The sequence below is a fragment of the Colletotrichum abscissum genome (assembly GCF_030869225.1).
Source record: "Colletotrichum abscissum strain IMI 504890 chromosome Unknown Scaffold_15.1, whole genome shotgun sequence".
In the NCBI taxonomy this organism is placed as follows: Eukaryota; Fungi; Ascomycota; class Sordariomycetes; order Glomerellales; family Glomerellaceae; genus Colletotrichum; species Colletotrichum abscissum.
Genome location: NW_026850043.1, coordinates 122803 through 141458, shown reverse-complemented (window position 1 = coordinate 141458; position 18656 = coordinate 122803). Strand labels below are relative to the sequence as shown.

Sequence of the window (18656 nt, the reverse complement as noted above, 5' to 3'; positions counted from 1 at the left end):
TAGTCCCATGTCATTTCGGCCGGGTTTCGACAGTGAGCCAACCGAAATGCGCAAAGGCGAGTCCAAGGGGACCAGGCCACCCAATGGCTGCACGGAGCATCGTGTGCTCATTAACGGTTTGTGTGCCTCATTTAAGCTTCTTAACGGTAGCCCTATGGCTTCCAGATTTTTCGCGAACGCTTCACACCCTTTGCAAAGTCAGGATAAGGTGGTCTGTCTTTCACTGCTGTAGCCTATGGTAGCCGTAGAGATTACATTCGCGGTATCCACCGCTCGCCCCTTCATGCTTCGTCTTGAAGCTTCTTCTCCTCTTGGCCCCCAGCGCTGACCTCACAAACATAAGACTTGAACTTGCGGGCCGGCACGCGATTGCTAAACATTTCTTGAATCTCGGCGTAGTTGCGACCCTTCATCTCGGGGAAGTACAGGTAAAGCCATGCGCACATGGGCAACGATAGGCCGAAGAAGATGAAGCAAATCTTACCGCCCAGGTTGGCCTGGTCTGTATTCAGCAGGTAGGGCATCACCTGCAATACTAAGCAGGACGCCGCGGTCGAGCACATGATATTGATGCTGTAAGTTTTTTGTCGCAATTGCACACTGTTTGTCATTTCGTCAGCAAGGCATGCCCCTGTTCTTCTTATCCACGAGTCAGGGTTGAAGGCCCACAAGCCTATGTTCCTGAGCAATACCACGTGCTAATACTACCAAGACCACTTGAACTGAAGTCTGGACTGATGGCTTGCAGCGATGCAGAATCCAATCCAAAGTCTAAGAACTTAAGCTGAGAGTTGAAAGTAAACATACCTGGCAGTTTCTCCTCCGACAGAGTACGCAACCGCACCCAAAGTTGCCTGATATAAGTATCCCCAAATGACCATGAAAGCGACCGTTGCGGTGAGTGAGGCTTGGTTGCCGATGGTGCTGATACCGCCAATGAGAAGCAAAAGGGCTGTCATGGTGAATACGCCGCCCACGATCAACGGACGTCTTCCATATCGATCCACAAGTGGCCAGGAAGTCATGTTGCCGACGAACTGAATTGCGTAGGCTGCCTGGCCGATTGCAAGCGGATTGTTAATTCCAGCCAAGCGAAAGTAGTATCTGCGAGCTGTTTAGTGACCTTCGACATGGAATTGTAGAGAAAAGTGGCTGCCTTACGTGAGGTAGCCCGAAACAAAGTTCACACCAATGGCTTGCTGAGAGAGATAGACCATCACAATAATTGCTGTGCGCCTGCCGTTGACTCCCTTCAAACAGTCAACCCAGCGAGCTGACTCCTGTTCCTTTTTGGCCTCTTGCTCTTTGGCAATGGCAACAGTGGCGATCGCCAACGCGGCATCCACGTCGAAGCTGGGCCCGTTGAATCTTTTGTATGATTTGGCGGCTTCTTCACGACGACCCTTGATGAGAAGCCAGCTAGGGGACTCGGGCAAGAATACCAAACCGCAAAGGAGCAGTCCGGGAGGAATGAGTTGCGTAATTAAAGGGATTCGCCAAGAAAGGTCATTGTGATAGTGATCGCTTGCCAGTACTGTCGCCGAGTTGAGCCATTGGCCAACAGTGATCATTGTGTTGACAAGAACCAGGCAAACACCACGCATCTTGACGGGTGCGAGCTCGGCAACAAAGACAGGCCCCAAGGAGTGACCTAGACCGAATCCAAAAGTTGCAACGACCTTGCCGCCGAAAAGCATCATGATAGTTGAAGCAAAGTATTGAAGAATCGTGCCACCGCAGCAAATCAAGCAAGCGAGGCCAATGGTCTTCTTCCGGCCAAAGATATCGCTAATGAAGCCTGTTGCGAATGCCGAGACGAAGATTCCGATCGTGCCCGCGGCATTGAGGATCTGCTGGTCCCGAGCGGCAACTTGCCATTTTCCGTTGATTTCGTGGCCGAAACGTTGAGCAAAAGGGGTTACAGCGAGGAGCTTTCCGATGGTCGAGACTTCGTAACCAAAGTTAATGGGCAAAAGGTAGATCATCAAGCCTGTCACCGCCACACATCGTATTAGCGAATCATTCTTTGCAGGGATCAATAGGGATAGATGAACTGACAGAAGCCCAGGACGCGCTTGTTCTCCCACAGATCGCTGAAAGTAAGCTTCTCGTTGGCTTGCGATGTTGGCAGCGCAGCTGTTGCGGCCACCTTCGCATCTTCAAACTGGTCGGCTCTCTGCTTGTCATCATATTGGACCGTCGGCTCGTTCTTGGCGTCCATTGTGGTTGGCAGCCCGAGGTTGCACAGGACTGGGTTGATTCCGGAACGCGTGATGATGTCCCCCTACGAGTTGAGGTTGCTTTGAATTGTTCTCATCTCGGAGGGTGGTGGGACCTTCACGCATCTTATACTCCAAGCATGCTGGATTGAAAAAGCACATACAGGATGCAATGCAAGCTTCCCCATGGACACTCGTCAAGGGAGCTTGAGACCTCCCCAGTTCTCCGCACTTTCCACGTGGATGCAACATCTTTTGGTAGCCTCAAGATGCTAAAGACTGCCTCCTTTGGCAAGACCGAGGCGTGGAGGGCATGACTCGGAAGACTTTTGTGACCGGGGGTGGGACTGCACTTCCGGGGTAGCGCTGGAGACTGGAGCGCTTTTTGCGGAGGTCACACTGAAGACCAAGACTAAGAGTCTGAGAGATCGAGGGACCGCAGGTCTTTCGAGAGGCCCAGATTGGCTACCAAGACTGGTCGGTGGACCACTGTGCATTCCATGATCTGGCCCTCTTCACAATCATTGTCTTTAACGACCAACATCGACTACTTTCTACATGAGATCATGTCACTTCCTGCCTTGACCTGGTTTGCCAGCTGTTCTAAACGGGATGTTTGAATGCAAGACTCCAGAATAAGTAATATTTGCCGTCCTGGTCTTGTCCTTCCAGACAAAGAGGTAACCCTTTCTGGCAAAAGCTTCCCTCCCGGGTTCCGGCTTCCGTCTCCGACCTCCACATCTACCCCGGATTCCTCCGCATGTCTCGGACCCGCGTCGATAAACTCAAAGGAACAGTCGAGCTGGGAAGCAAAAGTTAGGCTTCCCAATGCCTGCAGGGATGCTAATAGTGTCTTCCGTCGATAATGTGCATTGAGGTATTTGACTCAATCTGGTTTGCTCAACCCACCCTGTGGACGCGACCTCTAGCTTCTCAGCGTACACTGCTATCATCGGCTCGTATGAATGCATCTAGTCGTATGATGGGACTTTGCAAAAGGATGTGGCCATTGGAATTATTGCGCACTGCTATGTGATTATCCGTGGTCGAATCTTATTACATCCAACCTGTTGGCCAGAAGGCGACCCCTGTCTGGATGCAAGGCAAACAGTCCAGGTCTCAACACGCTCTTATCATGGTATATAATGACCTGTCTCAGAAGACAACGCCCCTGGTTAGTGATCACTCCCTCGGCTTGGGGTTTTCATCAAGGAAAACCAGTGGAGAGAGCCCGCCAATCCTATCAACCACGCAATGATCACGGTATTCTGCGTTTCGCCAGTGGCATGTGATAGTGTCATTTGTGGACTGAGCGCAACGATGAAAAGGCTCTCTACCAGTCTCCAGCTTCTCATTTCTCTTACTCTTGGGGTTGTATTAAGGAAGTTTAGTTCGTGATGAGGTCACAGATGAGCCAGGCAAAGGTACATATGTGATCAACGCGGCCTGGTCAAAAGTAATAGAATCATCCTGCATCAATTATGGCGCATGTGGCATATATGACAGTACTGAATGCTGTGACATGCAATGACAGGCTCACCTACTTCACCGTCAAAGTCGACTTATATTCATCCCGGGGAATATAGGCACACAATAGTTCCAGTTATTCAATCTAAGAAAGCTTCGAGCTTCAAACCAAGTCTCCTGTGGAGATAAACCATTGATGCCATCGCTCGACCGACTTCCTGACAGTCCAAATATATCCCTGTATATTTTAGAATGCTTTGTTGTCTGAATCACTTTCTTGGGCTTTCTGAGACCTAGCTGAGCCGCAAAAAGTTTCTGGTGACAATGGAAGCTTGCGGTCACATTCGTCATGAGTCTCTCTCGCACAGATGGCCTCGATTTGCAACGAAGTCTCTTTAGCTATTCTCTGAGCAAGTTCTTTGGCAATGGGGTGAGCGAGCCTGATTGTATGCACCAAAGGGACTTGCTCCTGGATGTCTCTCACGAATCTCAGAAGAGCAGTCTGAAACTGGTCAGAAGCCGGATCCTGGCTATGTCTGTTGAGGCAGACTGCGATTCTCTCTACCAGACTGGCTGATGCAGCCAGTTCCGACGCAATTATTTGGCCTGGTCCGGTGCCTTTATAGAAGTTCAGATAGAGTTGCTTGATGCCCCTGAGAGAAGGGAGGTCTGCCGATTTGAATTGCGCTTCAGTGAATGTGGAGTTGAAAGAGCCAAACATAGATTGGCTCCCACACCACCTGTTCCGTCCAAGCCAGAACCTGAAATGGTTCTGGCTGTGGAACAACTCGAGGACCTCGGCTTGAACTTGGAGACAGACTTCGAAGAGAGGAGATGTTGGATATGCTGCAGCCCATGGTAGACTGCCAACTGGCTCGCAAATATCTAGCTCACACCTCGAGGGCACAAGCTCGGATAACTCATAGATATGGTCGCGTATCTCCCGTGGCAGTTGGAGAAAGGCACTTGGCAGAGTATATTGCGTGTATGCGTCCATCTTTGTTGCTGGTCCTTTCGATCTTCGAGCTGTACTACTGGCCGGCTTTGGCCTTTGAAAATGTTCAAATAAGCCGTTGTTATCCTTCTTTTCCGTACTAACGAGTCGAATAGTCGATTTAGGTCGAAAAGTAGTGATTGAGGCAGGATTTCTACGTGGACCTCAACTGTATGTATCTAAAGTTATGTGAGAATAGAAAGAGATCACGAAGACTGCCCACGGGCATGATGACATCAATCTAATTCGTGGAAGAATAGCATGAATATTAGCTTGAAAGATCATAATCTTTCACCAAACAAGCAAGGACAAAGACATCAAATCCAGCACAGTCACTATGAGTGAAGTGATACTCCAACTCTTTTGCTGTTGTACGGATCAATGGAATTTCCAACAGCATCGCATTATCATTTACGCATGTGAGGTTACAATGAGAGAACAAAGAAAAATAAAAAGTGAGAGGGCATGTTTACTCAAAAAATATGTTGTATTTTTATGTTCAGAACTGCGTCTTTGTGGATAAAAGCCAGAGTATTGATCGAGATGTGGACAAGTAACACCTCAAGTTCAGCTACAACCTGACTTGTTGCCCATCAATCAGCAGTGCCCAGCATCCCCTTCAACTTTTGATTTCATGGACTGACTCCGACTGAGCTACTGTCTCTGCATCAGTCTTCTTTTCGTCATTGCCAAAATGTCTGACAACCAGCCAAGCCGGGTAAATCGAGATAAACCATAGCCCAAAGTTGATGTACGGCCCGCCGACTAAGGCGAAAATTGGGATTGCGTTGAGTCCATAACTGACAGCTTGCCAGGCTGACTCTGTTCCCCGAAGAAGTGCTGACAGGCGGATCGTCTCCTGAGGGGTTTCGGAAATTTGTCCAATTATGAAGAATGCAAAGTTGTAGTTCAATTGGAAGCCAGCGACCAAGAAGATGAAGACACCGAAGCCTCTGCCGAATCCTGGGTCACTCCAGTCGAGTGTAGGCTGAGTTCGACGGTACTCGGTGACGTTAATGGTCAGCCATAGCCACCAAGCACCCTGGAGGGTCATAATGACTGCAAAAGCCCAGCGAGCTCTCTTCTTCAGAGCGATCTGGTTCTGATCGAGCCACAGTCCAAGGAGGTTACCAGCGATGACTGCAACGATACCGGAGAGAAGTGACCCGAGGGCGCGAGCTCTGACAGAGAACCACAGAGCGATATATGTGAAGAAAATCGATTCAGAGTACACGCCCTGGCCAATCCACAAAACGAGGAGCAGGAATTTGGGGGTGAGGAACGTCTTGGTCGTGGCCTTGATCTCTTGCCATGGGTTGTCGGCAATGGTCAGCTGGACTGGCTTCCCATCGGCTCGCTGGACCTTTTCTGGCTTGTTCAAAAGCATGGCAACGAAGGGTCCGCAAGCTTGTAAGGCGATGAAGATGAGGTAAACCTTGTACGACACCTTGCCAGCTCCACTGCGGTCCGCATTAAGGCCAAGGTTGATGACTCCGCCGAGGATTTGCCCAACCCGAGTCCAGGTAAGCCAGTAAGCAATCATGCGCCCTCTGTTGTGAGGCTCAGGATATGCAATAGCAATAGCAGCTTCCGAGCCCCAGAAAATACCAGCTGATACGCCGCAGAAAGCAGCGCCAAGGATAACGAGCCACTCGACGCCGTAACGGTTGTTCAGGTACAGTCCTGCGCTGTATGGAGCAAACCCGATTGTGCCGATGACTAAGGCACCCTTGATCCCGACATATTTGACAACAGAACTTGTGAGCCAGCATGAGATGATCATGAGGCAGAAGGTAAGTGCGTTTCCGGTGTTGACAAGGTATGGCTCTTGAGCACCACCTATAACATTGTCAGACGCTTCATTTTCCATAGATGCACAAGGACCCTCAATCCTCAGATGAGACTTACCAGCACCCAAAGAGTTCATCGCACCCCAAAGACCGGGGGCTGCAAAACTACACATGCCAAGAATCGTGGCATTGTAAAATGGTGTCCGATACCACTTCGCTGCACGACGTCAGTTTATGAATGAGATTGATGACGTGTCGAACTATCTTACCGTCGACACTTTCCGACTGCTCAACTGGCTGCGCCGTATCGGAAACGCTGTCTGCCTTTTCAGCCATCTTGGATGGAGGCCTGTCTTTTCGAGCGGTGACGATCTCCTCAATATGGCAACTTGAGATGCTGACTCGCTGGCAGAGATATGATCCAAGAGAGAAGATTTGCCCAAACAAGAAGCTCCGTCGTGAAGATGTTAGAAGCTTGACATCACTGCCGAGAAGAATTTATGAGAAACACCACTCCCACGTGGCTGGGTGCTGCGCGACGTTGCAAGCAGAGCACGCAATTGGGACCCTGATTGGAGGCATCTCTCTCATCTCCGCGATTGTCGCACCAAAAGGGTTCCAGACTTCTGGTAGATGGGGGTGGCAGCCGAGGTGATTGCCGGTGACCTCCGCTGTCAACTGAAGATAACATGGTAGCAGCGTACGTATGCAGATAAGAAGCGACGAGGGTTGTGCAGATAGCTTCGATGATCTCAACTTGGCACCCATGGCGTGCTAGCAAATTTGGCTGACTCAGCACGATTCCGACCTATGTTGGTAATAGTTTGGAAGAACAGCCGAGGTGCCTCACCTCACGTCGGAGAATCTTCCAATTTGAGTGTGGTCTTGAGAGAATTGGTCCTAGACAAGCAAGCGCTGTCCCTTATTACGTATCATGTTCTGCGAATCGTGGGGGAAAATGCAGAACGTATGTCTCCCTTGTCGGAAAACCCGATGTCGTGATAAGACCCTGGCCAGCAACGAGAAATTTAATGCGATGGAAAACATGGAGCCAAAGTCTATATGCAAATGATAGCTCCTAGGTGGTTATAATGAATGCTAGACTGCCAAATGAGATGATATAACATGGTTTCTTTCTCTCATTAATGGATGTCAAGCTGGTTTGAATAAGGCTAAGTACTTTTGCTTCGCAATTAAGTTGTTTCTGTTTCCTCTAACGCCGAGGAAATATTTAGCTCGACAATTCTATGCAGTTAGATCCATGAGTTGCCAGAGTTTATTCAATGGGTCCTTGCCTCATGATGTCGTAGCGAATAACTCACATTTTGGTAAGATCAAAATCCTACAATAGATGGGTGCTACATTACGCCAAGTACCTTATGTCAACAAGCTAACTGAAGAAAGCTTTCTGTCTGAGGAGGCGCTCAAACGTCGCCAAACATATATAAAACAAATTCTTGAGCTTCAAAACAGTACTCGGTGTGTAGAAAGACATCCAAGACTGTGTTTGATAAATCATAGCACCCCCATTCCAAGTCAAGGCTACTCTACTCCCAGTGCAAAACCTTGGCCATGCGTGGGTGCGTCCACTGACGTACTTGTCTCTTGGTAACATTCTTCTTTTCCAAACGCTCTTCGGTAACCAAGAAAGACTCTGGAAACCATTCTGGGATGGTTGAACTGCCGTTGCTGGCATTCGCTCCAGAGCCGGTCTTCGCTATCATTCGACTGAGTGCACGGCCACAGAGCCAAGCAAAGCACATCCCTTCGCCGTCAAAAGACGCAGACACCCACTCACTCCCAGTCGAAGTAGCTTTTACAGATCGGCCTGTAGCGGACTGGGGGATACGGCCTACAAATGGTCTGGAGTCCACTGAGCTGCCTTCGATGCCAACCCAGACGCGCTTCGTACGACCATTCCAGACACTGGGATCCAAAGATTGTGGAAAATCAGTTCTCTCAGAACCCCAAGTGTCGTAACCGAAGTGATTTGGTAGAGCTCCGTTGAGATATGAGGCAGAAAGGTGAAGGGGAGCCCGGCTGTCGTCGTAGGTGTCGACATTGGCGTCATCTCCGTCAACATCTGCGCCGAACATGAACTCTCCATTCCGAGGCATCTGGACAATGTAATCCAAGCCATTTCGATACAGTGACCAGGCACGTCCTCCAGCCAAACTTCCATTGCCGGTATACGATGGCCACTCTCCGGCTTTGGGCAAGCCGTTGCCTCCAAGCTGGGAACTCATATGCAAGCGACCTCCGCGAATGGCGCCTTGTAAGCCGGGAACGAAGTGTGGTGTCCAAGCGTTGGTCGCATAAACGACGTGTTTGGTTCTGATGCTTCCTCTGGAAGTGTGAACCTCATAGTCTGAGGGACTGGCCGACTCGGTGATGGCAGAAATGTTCAAGGCAACTGTGTTGGTGTCCAAAGTGAAGTTAGGATAGGTGCTCAGAAGTGATTTCAGCGCATTCGTGATGAAGCGGTATGGCCAAATTGCACCAGCCATCTTGGTGGTCCCGGTAAGAATCCCAACGGTCTCAGTGAGAAGCGAAATCTAACCATTCCGTGAGCCTCTATACCAAACTTGGTGGACTGTGATGACTTACATTGCGAGCTTCTTCACCTTCAAAGATGGACCATTCAGCTCCAACATCCGGAACTTCATCCTTGAGGGTCTTGACCTGTTCGACAGCTGTCTCCCATCTCTCTCGATCGAAGAAGGCGTCGATGCTGTCCACAACACGAGCTTCTGCAGCGAGTCTACCCTCTTCCGGAAGAGAGTTGGCTGCTGATATCAGCGCGTCCACATGGGCGGAGCGCAGCCTTGTGATCTTGGCGGCTTCTGACTGTGATACTGCCGTCTTGGCGCCAGCATACTCGGCATAGGAAGACGGTCTGATGTGACCTCCATTTCTTCCTGTAGCACCAGAGCAAGCTTGCCGAGCTTCGATGATGGCTACCCTCAGCGGCGTTGAGCTGTTATTCTCCTTGAGTAGGTGCCAAGCGACGCTAGTTCCCGACATGCCCGAGCCTATAACAACAACATCCACATCCGTCGGTAGGTGTTCGGACTGATGATCCGCAACTCCCTCCAAAGGGGGAAGTTGCCAGTAGGATATGGTGGGATTGGCAACCGGCAAGCCAGGGTCTTGCCCAAGAACCTTTGAAGCCAAGGAAAGAATTATGGGTATGATGAGTCTCATTTCGAACACAAAGCTTGAGGGAGGCACTACAAAGTTGAAGAATGATGTGCCAGTCTTTGAGCGCGCTGTATTCGAAAAGTGAAACTGCTCAGGAAAGGAATCGAGAACATAGACACTCTTCCGGTCAAGACCCGTTCAATTTATATTTCGAACTCTTAGGCTAGGTCTTGCAAGAGTTCCAACGATCAGTCAGATAATTAATGACGATGTTCCATCGGTGTTGCAGCAATCGGCAGTGCGCCTTGGACAATTCTCGTAATGAACCCACTATTATACGAAGCTATCTCGCAGTTGGGTGCGCGAATGCCTTCGCGATCATATGAAGTCAAGGGGCAATGTGACCATATACTCGCTCATTTGGCCCGATCGAGTAATGTTATAGGCACAATCTCTTGGCTGGTCAGACTTTGGACTACGATCCATGTGCCGCATTAAGTTGCCCGATTGGGATACCCCACATCCCATGGAGGTCTTCACGCAACCCGCGGGGAAACGTGGCGCAGCTACTACAGCTGTATCTGTTGATGAAGCACTTGGCGATCATACTTGGTCATGATAATACGACCGGCGTTGGAAGCTATATCGCTGGAAGAGATATCAAGGGCCACATTCCACCATGCCGGTGACCGAGTGACTCAGGCCCGCACGTCGCCGTCATTTCATGGGACCAATAGACCAAGGTACGAACCAAGAGGGCATACACTTGACGCTTTGGAAATTGATAGAAAAACAAGCGGAAACTCGGCTGAGATGATGAAGTATTATTGACTGCATGCAATGGTTGCGTTTCTTTTGAAGTTGGGCACTTTCGTCATGGCACTCATTCTCAACATCCCCTTTCGGAACCGCAAATTGAGTTTGAGTGTCCATATATTAGCTTAAGGGGTAGATACATTATCTTGCAATCAAATCCAACGCATATGTCTTGGTACCTGCTGTTTGCGAGGGAAATCCCATGTTTGTGGTGTCAAACATGCCAGTACATGTCGCAAAGAGATAGAAAGTGAGAGTAATACGAAGTGCAAATCATTCGACGTCAAGCTGAAAACATTCTGTCTTACATGAGATAATGGTACAGCTAGTGCGGAGACCACGAAATCGAGTCTGCAATAATAAGATATGGTTACGCGTGGGACAATTTCCTACCTCCATAGGGATATCGGTTTCCCTTTGGGCGCATGTAGGGGTATTTCAAAGCGGGCAAAGCTTCCCCTAGAGAACAGACCTCCTTTCAGAGAAGTAGTACTGCAAGAACACAGTTTGTAACCAAACATCAATATCAACAAACTTATCCGAGCCCAGGGTTGTACTCACAATATCCCTCGTGCTTTGGTGCAACGACGTGGTCATGAAGCCTCTTGGCTTCAATTCAGTGTGCTCGACATGCATCGCCATGAGATTCATAAAGGGTTCGAGAACGTCTTCTCCCACAGAATCTTTCCACCGCCTTCAGTCTTTCAACTCAAATTCATTAGTTACTAAGTCGAGTAAACTCGTCGCAAAATCTGCCATCATGAAGTCATCCATCCTCGCCGCCCTCCTTTCCATCCACCTTTTCGCAACCCACCTTACCGCTCTAGCAACTCGTGCTGCCACCTTGGACCGAAAATGCCCCCTTGAGTCTGATTGCATGGAAAACATATGCACCAACTTCAGTTTCATAGAGAAGGAAGAAAAAGACCCGCTTTACCTCGTTGCTCAATGTAAAAACAAGAAAGGCAACTACGTTTACACCAAGCTCGATCTCAAGAAGTGCATCGCCAACTGGGACGGCAACCTGGAGTGGACACCGAGGTATGATTCTCTTTAAGTTCAGAATGCTTTCCAAAGGAAAGTTGTAGATGGTCATGTTGTAGTTGATGAACTTTGGCTGACAACAGTACTTTTCATAGAGGCGGTTTCAGGTGCAATGAATGCGGCGTCTTCCAGAAGTCTGCAGATTCATATGTCGGCCTGAGGTGCGAGGAGTGCAAGCCACGTATATTTTGGCTAGAGGGATACAAGTCGCCGTCCATCAATCTCTGTGGGTATTCAATTGCATGATTATTTCAATCATTGCCTTGCTGACTAGCGTTGCAGCTCAAGGGATCTGGGTCAGTCGGGACGGCGCTCTCAGCTGTTACGACATGAACGGCGAGTGGTATGTGTAACTCTAGACCAGATCGGCGAGCTTCTGGATGTATGGAAACTGTTCAGATCTCATGGGACAAGGGGCGGCGACGCGTTTTGGGGGGAAGACCTTCACAATGGTCCACAGTTGACTGGAGCTTTAGATTCTCTGTCATGGTTGCGTACGGCACCAGCGCAAATTCATGTTTAGGCATCGGGATCTCGTCTGCCAAGAGGAAGAGGCCGATTTGACATTGGTTTACTTCAAGAAGTTGCATTAAAGAATCTGTAGGCGGCTTGGATAACCGGCTCAGCGAATAGATCAATGGCCACCAACGAAGTATCAATCGTGTATCGGGGCATATCAAGAGGGCGCCGACCCTCATTCCTATGGAAGAAGTTACAAATACTGCACCATGTCCAGGCACAGCTAAAGGCGAAGAGAGGCATGGAGCCAAGGTTCAAGTTCTGTCGACACTCGGCAATTGTGTTGCCCACCCTTTCAATACGCAGTCAATCATTATCTTTATTGCCATTGATCTACTCGACGGCGTGTTTACTAAGCTCTCGATCATTTGCACGCTATCCTCGACATGCTGCTCAATTCAAAAAAGACAGATTGAACAATTATTCACCGGGCTATTGAAGTCGCTCATCAAAGCAAGTAAGGTTAAGCTTCACCTTGATATGAACTCTTTGGTAACCTTCCAGTTCGCCGCCCCAGCCTCTTCAGGATCCATAAATATGGTCACCCAGCTACCTCGCCTTTGCTCATTGTCAATCAGAGCGTTCTTGATCCTCGCATGCTCTGGAAGGCCAAAGGGCGGCTCGAGCTGGTAGGCGCCAAAATTACCAATGCTCCCGGATGATGGCGTTGATCCCGTAGACACAGACCCGGGCGTCAGGTGGCTATCCAGCATCAGATCATTGACAAGAATCCGCGTTCTCTCATACTCCTCATTTTGTTGCGAGTTTGTTGCTTTGGGGATCTGCGGGTATTGGAATCGAGGAACGGGGTAGTCACACTCCATCCCGGATTCCATCTCCGTCGGGAAGAGGCCGGCCGGCACGCCATCGGAACCCTCCCAAGACGCCGTATCCCAACTAGCTGTGATATCAAACGCCTCCTCGCGGTAACGCGCCGCCTCTTCTTCGATATTTATGCAGCGCTTGCCGATCTCAGCCAGCATCTGGGCATCCCATAGGTTCTCCCTCCGATTCGTCACAGCGTCTTGCTTGAGGAGATTCACGGCCGCTCGCCGCAGCATCGGATGTCGACATTTGATGCTCACGTAGTAAAGCGGCGGGATTACCTCGGTGTCGAAAACAAACTTGGGCATCGACTTGGCGGCTTCCGACGGGTCACGAACCGTCTTGCGTGTGGCTTGTACAAATTCTGCCGAACTGCTGACAATGGACGCAAAGGCTGTGGTGTGCGTATCGAAAGCAATCTCCTTGGGGTCCATGGCCGTACTGATCGCAATCTTGGCTGCGTGGTAATAAACCATGCACAACTTTCGTTTGCTCAGGTTGTCGTCAATACCGGTGGCTGAGACCACGACAAATGCAATGTGCCATCGTGACAACCGTGCGAGAAAGTCGTCTTGTTCATGGGCCAGGTCCAGCAAGGTCGGATCGTCTGGCTGGCAGGAATACACGGCTCTCTTGGCCTGTGTCGTGAACCTCAAGCCGTCATCGATGAGTTCGTATAATGACACTTCGGCCTCGTCGACAGATGCAAAGTATAGACTCGTTGCCGTACTCGATTTAAGGGTGGCGGGTATGGCGGCGGGGAAGCTCCCAAAGAGGAAGGATGCGAGGCCAAGTCGACTATAGATGGGCACGAAATGCTTCTTAATCACATCCACATCGGCAGAGGGCTCAAGTTGCGACAGAATGGTGCGGCCTTGGTTGATATGTACTTGGGATGCGCCCTCGTCGCCAAGCATAAATTCGATGCATATGAACAGCAAGCATGCCAAGAGCGGGACGGTGGCCGGCGATGATGCTGTCGGTTTCCACTCCTGAAGGCACTTCAAGGCCTTGCCATATTGCTCCGCTGCAAAAGTGTTGGTAAGCATACGAGGGCTATTCGCTTCTTCAGTAATTGGATCCGAAGTTGAGGGTAGTGTGAGTGTTTCATGGAGGCTACTGATAGCGAGGACGGCATGGCGAATGGCGGGCTCGGCGTGACAAAAGTGCGGTACCAATTTCTTCCACAGAGTCGAGGCGACTCCGTCGCTAAATATGGATGGGGCGGAAAAGTTGCGATAGAAGTCAAACGCACGCTGCTCTCTAGAGCCGCCGGCCCAGTCGGCAAAGGCTGAGACTGCTGGGCTCAAGCGAGAAATGCTATCGTCGGAACCGGGACTGCCATCATTGCTGCTCCCCGGCTTCGACGCGGGTAAATAGCCGTCACATTTCCGGCCTGTCTTGGTGCAGCGAAGGCATGCGGGTTTCGTCTCGTCGCATTTGACTTTTCGAATCCTAGGTGTTTGGACGAGGAATTAGCAAGAAAGGTGGAGAGAAGTTAGATGAGTGTAAGATGAACATGGGCTGGAGATGGGATGGCAGATGTAGTGATGGGATTGATAGGGAGGCTCGGACTCAACTTGCAGGTCACACATCCAGTCCGAACTTTCTTGGTGCCCTTCCGGCCTGAGGGGACCTGCAATGACGCCGGCGGCGTGGTTGCTGGGTCTTTGATTTGCGGGTCGTCTGGCGTGCTCATGATGCCGAGCTCCCGTAGGTCTGCAGGGACAGAGGTAGAGTGGACAGTACTGTATGTTCCTGGACTCTGGGCTGGCACGGCTGGTTCCTGATGGAGCGGCGTTGGGACTTTGGTGTCGTTGTTCTGTTGTTGGTCTGTGGTGTTCTGTCTCTATGGATCCGAGGTGTCAAGTCCGAGTCTAGCAATCACGGCCAAGGTGCCATTTAGTGTATTGTAGTGAAACCTGCGACCTTTGTATATCGTTCTGCACGGAGCAGTCTTTGGCATCAATTGATGACGGTGACCCCCTTGCAACAAGCTAGGTCTACAGCAATCAGTGAGGAGCGGAACCCTTAACCGTGAAAAATCCACTCCCTGGCGATTTGAGGTGATGGAAGCGAGATTCCCGCCCAAGCCGAGGTGTAACAAGGTAGCAGGTGAGATAGATACGGAGCGGACACGGTACTCTGTTGAGCCAAGCTTCTCAATTTGTAGAGACGATTCCGTTGGATTCCCAGGAGTTGTCGAACGAGAGCTCAGAGAATGTCTCTGCCTGGAGTTATGGTGACGGTCGCGACATGGGGATAATAGCGGATACAAATCGAGGGTCGACAAGGTGAGGTGGTCAAGGTAGGTCGGGCACTGGGAAAGGTAACGTAGTCTGTATCCGTAGGAGGTAATCCAAGGATAGTTTGGCTAGTGGCCTTTCAGATGTCAGCCCTGTCACTGCCCCAGCTGCAGGCCCATGTCCCATCGTGGTGAGATGCGCCAGAAGAGGTGAAGTTGTGTGTGTGTGTGGTTGTCTGATTGCACTGCATTTGGGCGACTCGGGTTGTGGAACAAGTGGAAGGAAGCGGCTCAGCCTAGAATTCCAGACTGCAGACTGCACCTTCCAGGTTGTAATGCGCCGTATTCGTGCAGGGGAAGGAGCAGCTCAGCGGGCCACCCAGGGCGCACCTTCTTCTGCTGGGAGAACCAAGGCTCACGGGCCCCAACGGCACATTACCCATTTTAACGGGGCCAAGTCGCGGGTCTACGCGCCTCTGATTCGTCACAGATCTCGGACTACCGTCCCGAGCGGACCAATCGCTGAGCTGTAGTGGGGCCCCGAGCCGGCCCCCGCAGGATCCCACTCGGTTCAGCGGTTCAGCGGTGCGGATACGGGGGCGCCCGTTGATCCCGTTGCCTACGGCCCTGTTTCTTCTTTTACATGGTACCCATCCTCTGCTATCAACGCCAACCAAGGTATCCGTATCCGTGATTCTAGATAATGTACCGTACAAAAAGAGCCTCAACCCCTGACATTGCATCATACAGTCACCGGCAAATACCGACCAACCTACCGTCTCACTGGCTCAGTGGCTCTGTTCCTTGCTGCCTTGACGCCGCACCCATTCTTCAGCCCACACGGTACGCTAGACCCAGATGAACGGGTCTCTTTTCAATCCGTTCCCGGTCTTTGCGTCGCCCTACGGACCTACGGCCTTGTTGCCGCGTCCCAATTCCCCCGTCATCCCAGCTCTTCCTCTCTCCCACATAGGTACACTTGTCACAGGGGTCATCGATTGGAAGGCCATAGGTTGGTGGCTGAGCACAGGCAACAAAGGCCAATGTCCCTAGAATTAACCTTAATTTGACCAAAACCATGCCATATAAGGTAAGCTGCCACCTCCTCCCCGCTAGTATAGCGTCGTCTATCCTGCTCATCCAACCGGACGCTATGGCTGTTGATCGTCTGTCAGACGAGCCGTGATTGGCGATGCCGGACTTTGAAAGGCTCTGTCCCGAGCTTTTGAGGGCTCAACGTCGCTTGCTGTAGCTTTATGTCGCGCATCGTCGTGGCTTAGTCTTCATCATAGTCTAAGACCCAGGAATAGCTTCTGCCTAGAGACTCGCAGGGCGTCGCAGGGCGAAACATTCGTACAAACGTATTAGGAATCTCAGTCTTGTAAAAACGATATAATTGAGTCTGGATGGGCGACGACTTCGAGAAGGGCTTCCTCTCAACGAGAAAACTCAAGTTCACGAATCTTACTAGTGTATCGTTTCCCACTCACCATCCGTGATTGAGCATCTCTCGAGATGGTGCTCAAAACCTCACTCCTTGCCCTCACGGCAATCTCTTTAATCACTGCCTCCCAAGCCAATCCCTGCCCGCCATTAGGGCCGACGTTACCCTCCACCAAAACACCAAGCAACTCGACAATAGTACAAGAAACCATCCTCCAAATCCAAGAAGGCCTCGTCAACTTCACCTCCGTTCTGAACTTCACTGCAATCTCCATTGGCGTCAAGTCCATACACGAAGATGCGCCCCTCTTCGATTGGCACTACACACCTCCCGTCGCAGATAACCGCAGTGTTGCAAAGGTCGATATCGACACCGTATACCGTGGAGGAAGCATTACCAAGGTCTTCACAACCCTCACCGCTCTGAAAAACTCGCAAATCAAGGGGACCGATCCCGTGACCAGGTACCTGCCGCAACTCAAGACCGATGCCGTGAAGAATGAAGGCCAGCTCAACTTCATCCCGTGGGACAATATCACTATTGAAGACTTGGCTTCTCATGTCTCCGGACTGGGCGGCGACAGTAGGTTTACTCCTCGTCAATCTTCCTCAACTTTACAATACTAAAAGTGTCAAGTCGCCACTGACCTCGCCGTCTTCCCCGGCGCCTGGGCATCAATGGGTCTTCCCCCTGTGTCCAACGACACCAAGCCGACTTGCTCCGGTCTCCTCGGCACCAAGCCCTGCTCAAGAAAAGGTAAGCCATATTTCCCATCTATACAATCCCACGGCGGACCTCTGACAGCATACAGACCTTCTCCACGGCCTCAATGAGAAACCCCTCGTCTTCCGCCCACACACCACCCCCGTCTACTCCAACATCGGCATCGCCCTCCTCGCCCTCGCAGTCGAAGCGGCGTCCAACCAAACCTATGAAACCATCCTCACCGACACCATCCTCAAGCCTCTCGGCCTGACAAAGACTTCCATCGCCACACCGGCAAAGGGCTCAGGCTTCATTCCCTTCCAGGAACCCACCTGGGGCGGCGACTTCGGCGCATATGCTGCTGCCGGCGGCATCTACACAAACACCCGCGACATGCTTACCTTCGGAACCGCGATTCTCTCCGACAAGGTCGGCATCGACACAGGTTCCTGGTTGAAGCCACGCGCCTTCACCTCCTCCCGCGGCTATTCCATCGGCGCACCCTGGGAGATCTGGACCACTTCCACTCTTCTCGACTCAGGCGTCCCCGTCAGCATCTACACCAAGTCCGGCGACCTCGGCCTATACACCAATGTCCTCCTCCTCATCCCCGACTACGACCTCGTCATCTCCATCCTCACCGCCGGTGCCGAAGCCGCAGGCACCTTCCAGTTCCCCTCTCAAGTCATCTCCCCCGTCATCCAAGCCCTCATCCCGGCCCTCGAGAAAGCGAACAAGGAGCACGCGGCCGCAGTCTTGGCGGGCGAGTACATCGACGAGAAATCAAACTCGACGCTAACACTATCCATCGACGACGGCCCAGGCTTGTCTCTGACAAACTACACCGTACGCGGCTTCGACGTGCTCTCTCACATCCCCAGCTACGGCGTCGGCTCCAAGATCCAGGCTTTCAACGTCAGCGGCAGGGTCTACCCCACCAACATCAGAGAGGGCGACCAGTGGTCATGGCGTGCCGTGTACAAGAACCACGACGAGCCGGACGTTGGTGACACACTTGTATACCCCGACGGCGACTGTCAGACATGGGGCTTGATCGATCGCAAGACCTACAACTACCTCGCTTTGGACGACTTCACCATCACCATTGCCGAGGATGGGTCGGCCGAGAGCATTTCGCCGCGACCGTTCGGCGTCACCCTGAAAAAGGCGTAGGCCAAGAGGTCACCATTGAGTTAAGAGTGTCATCTCAAAGACGAGAATGCATTGCCGTAACCAGCGTTTGATTACGTTTACCTGGACATACATACCTTAGACACCACTTAGATGCATTCCCTTTGAAATTACCCATTGATTGATTTTCTGTCTACCACGACGCCATGCCATGATACCTCGAGAAACAAAAGAGGCCGTCTGCAAAGTCCAGAATGTACTGCTAAAGCCCTTGACCCTTGACCTGGTATACACTAACAAAACCAACGAAAACGAA

General features: G+C 51.1%; 8 protein-coding genes across 8 annotated transcripts, besides 1 other annotated feature; 2 read left to right on the top strand and 6 right to left on the bottom strand.

Annotated features, from left to right (window-relative positions):
• Positions 1–281: 281 nt before the first annotated feature.
• On the bottom strand, positions 282–2221 carry CABS01_07005 (maltose permease; the record flags this gene model as incomplete). Its single annotated transcript, XM_060540369.1, has 4 exons — positions 282–600; positions 808–1104; positions 1162–1990; positions 2059–2221. 4 exons carry the CDS (start codon positions 2219–2221, stop codon positions 282–284), a joined length of 1608 nt encoding a protein of 535 aa, XP_060403254.1.
• A 1712-nt stretch (positions 2222–3933) lies between these two features.
• On the bottom strand, positions 3934–4683 carry CABS01_07004 (uncharacterized protein; the record flags this gene model as incomplete). The annotated part of the gene is made up of 1 exon (XM_060540368.1): positions 3934–4683. The coding sequence occupies one exon, from the start codon at positions 4681–4683 to the stop codon at positions 3934–3936; it is 750 nt and encodes a 249-aa protein (XP_060403253.1).
• A 616-nt stretch (positions 4684–5299) lies between these two features.
• CABS01_07003 lies at positions 5300–6806 on the bottom strand (the record flags this gene model as incomplete). Its single annotated transcript, XM_060540367.1, has 3 exons — positions 5300–6519; positions 6589–6687; positions 6740–6806. 3 exons carry the CDS (start codon positions 6804–6806, stop codon positions 5300–5302), a joined length of 1386 nt encoding a protein of 461 aa, XP_060403252.1.
• Positions 6807–6970: 164 nt separating this feature from the next.
• Positions 6971–7042: a sequence feature (Short protein (CABS01_07002, KAK1513596.1) was converted to a misc_feature.).
• A 975-nt stretch (positions 7043–8017) lies between these two features.
• On the bottom strand, positions 8018–9674 carry CABS01_07001 (uncharacterized protein; the record flags this gene model as incomplete). The annotated part of the gene is made up of 2 exons (XM_060540366.1): positions 8018–9025; positions 9078–9674. 2 exons carry the CDS (start codon positions 9672–9674, stop codon positions 8018–8020), a joined length of 1605 nt encoding a protein of 534 aa, XP_060403251.1.
• Positions 9675–11187: 1513 nt separating this feature from the next.
• On the top strand, positions 11188–11824 carry CABS01_07000 (uncharacterized protein; the record flags this gene model as incomplete). The annotated part of the gene is made up of 3 exons (XM_060540365.1): positions 11188–11468; positions 11567–11697; positions 11754–11824. The coding sequence occupies 3 exons, from the start codon at positions 11188–11190 to the stop codon at positions 11822–11824; spliced, it is 483 nt and encodes a 160-aa protein (XP_060403250.1).
• Positions 11825–12460: 636 nt separating this feature from the next.
• CABS01_06999 (C6 zinc finger protein) lies at positions 12461–14514 on the bottom strand (the record flags this gene model as incomplete). Its single annotated transcript, XM_060540364.1, has 2 exons — positions 12461–14270; positions 14396–14514. The coding sequence occupies 2 exons, from the start codon at positions 14512–14514 to the stop codon at positions 12461–12463; spliced, it is 1929 nt and encodes a 642-aa protein (XP_060403249.1).
• A 1377-nt stretch (positions 14515–15891) lies between these two features.
• Positions 15892–16140, bottom strand: CABS01_06998 (uncharacterized protein; the record flags this gene model as incomplete). The annotated part of the gene is made up of 1 exon (XM_060540363.1): positions 15892–16140. The coding sequence occupies one exon, from the start codon at positions 16138–16140 to the stop codon at positions 15892–15894; it is 249 nt and encodes an 82-aa protein (XP_060403248.1).
• Positions 16141–16575: 435 nt separating this feature from the next.
• On the top strand, positions 16576–18382 carry CABS01_06997 (beta-lactamase; the record flags this gene model as incomplete). The annotated part of the gene is made up of 3 exons (XM_060540362.1): positions 16576–17086; positions 17141–17260; positions 17316–18382. 3 exons carry the CDS (start codon positions 16576–16578, stop codon positions 18380–18382), a joined length of 1698 nt encoding a protein of 565 aa, XP_060403247.1.
• Between the last annotated feature and the right edge of the window lie 274 nt (positions 18383–18656).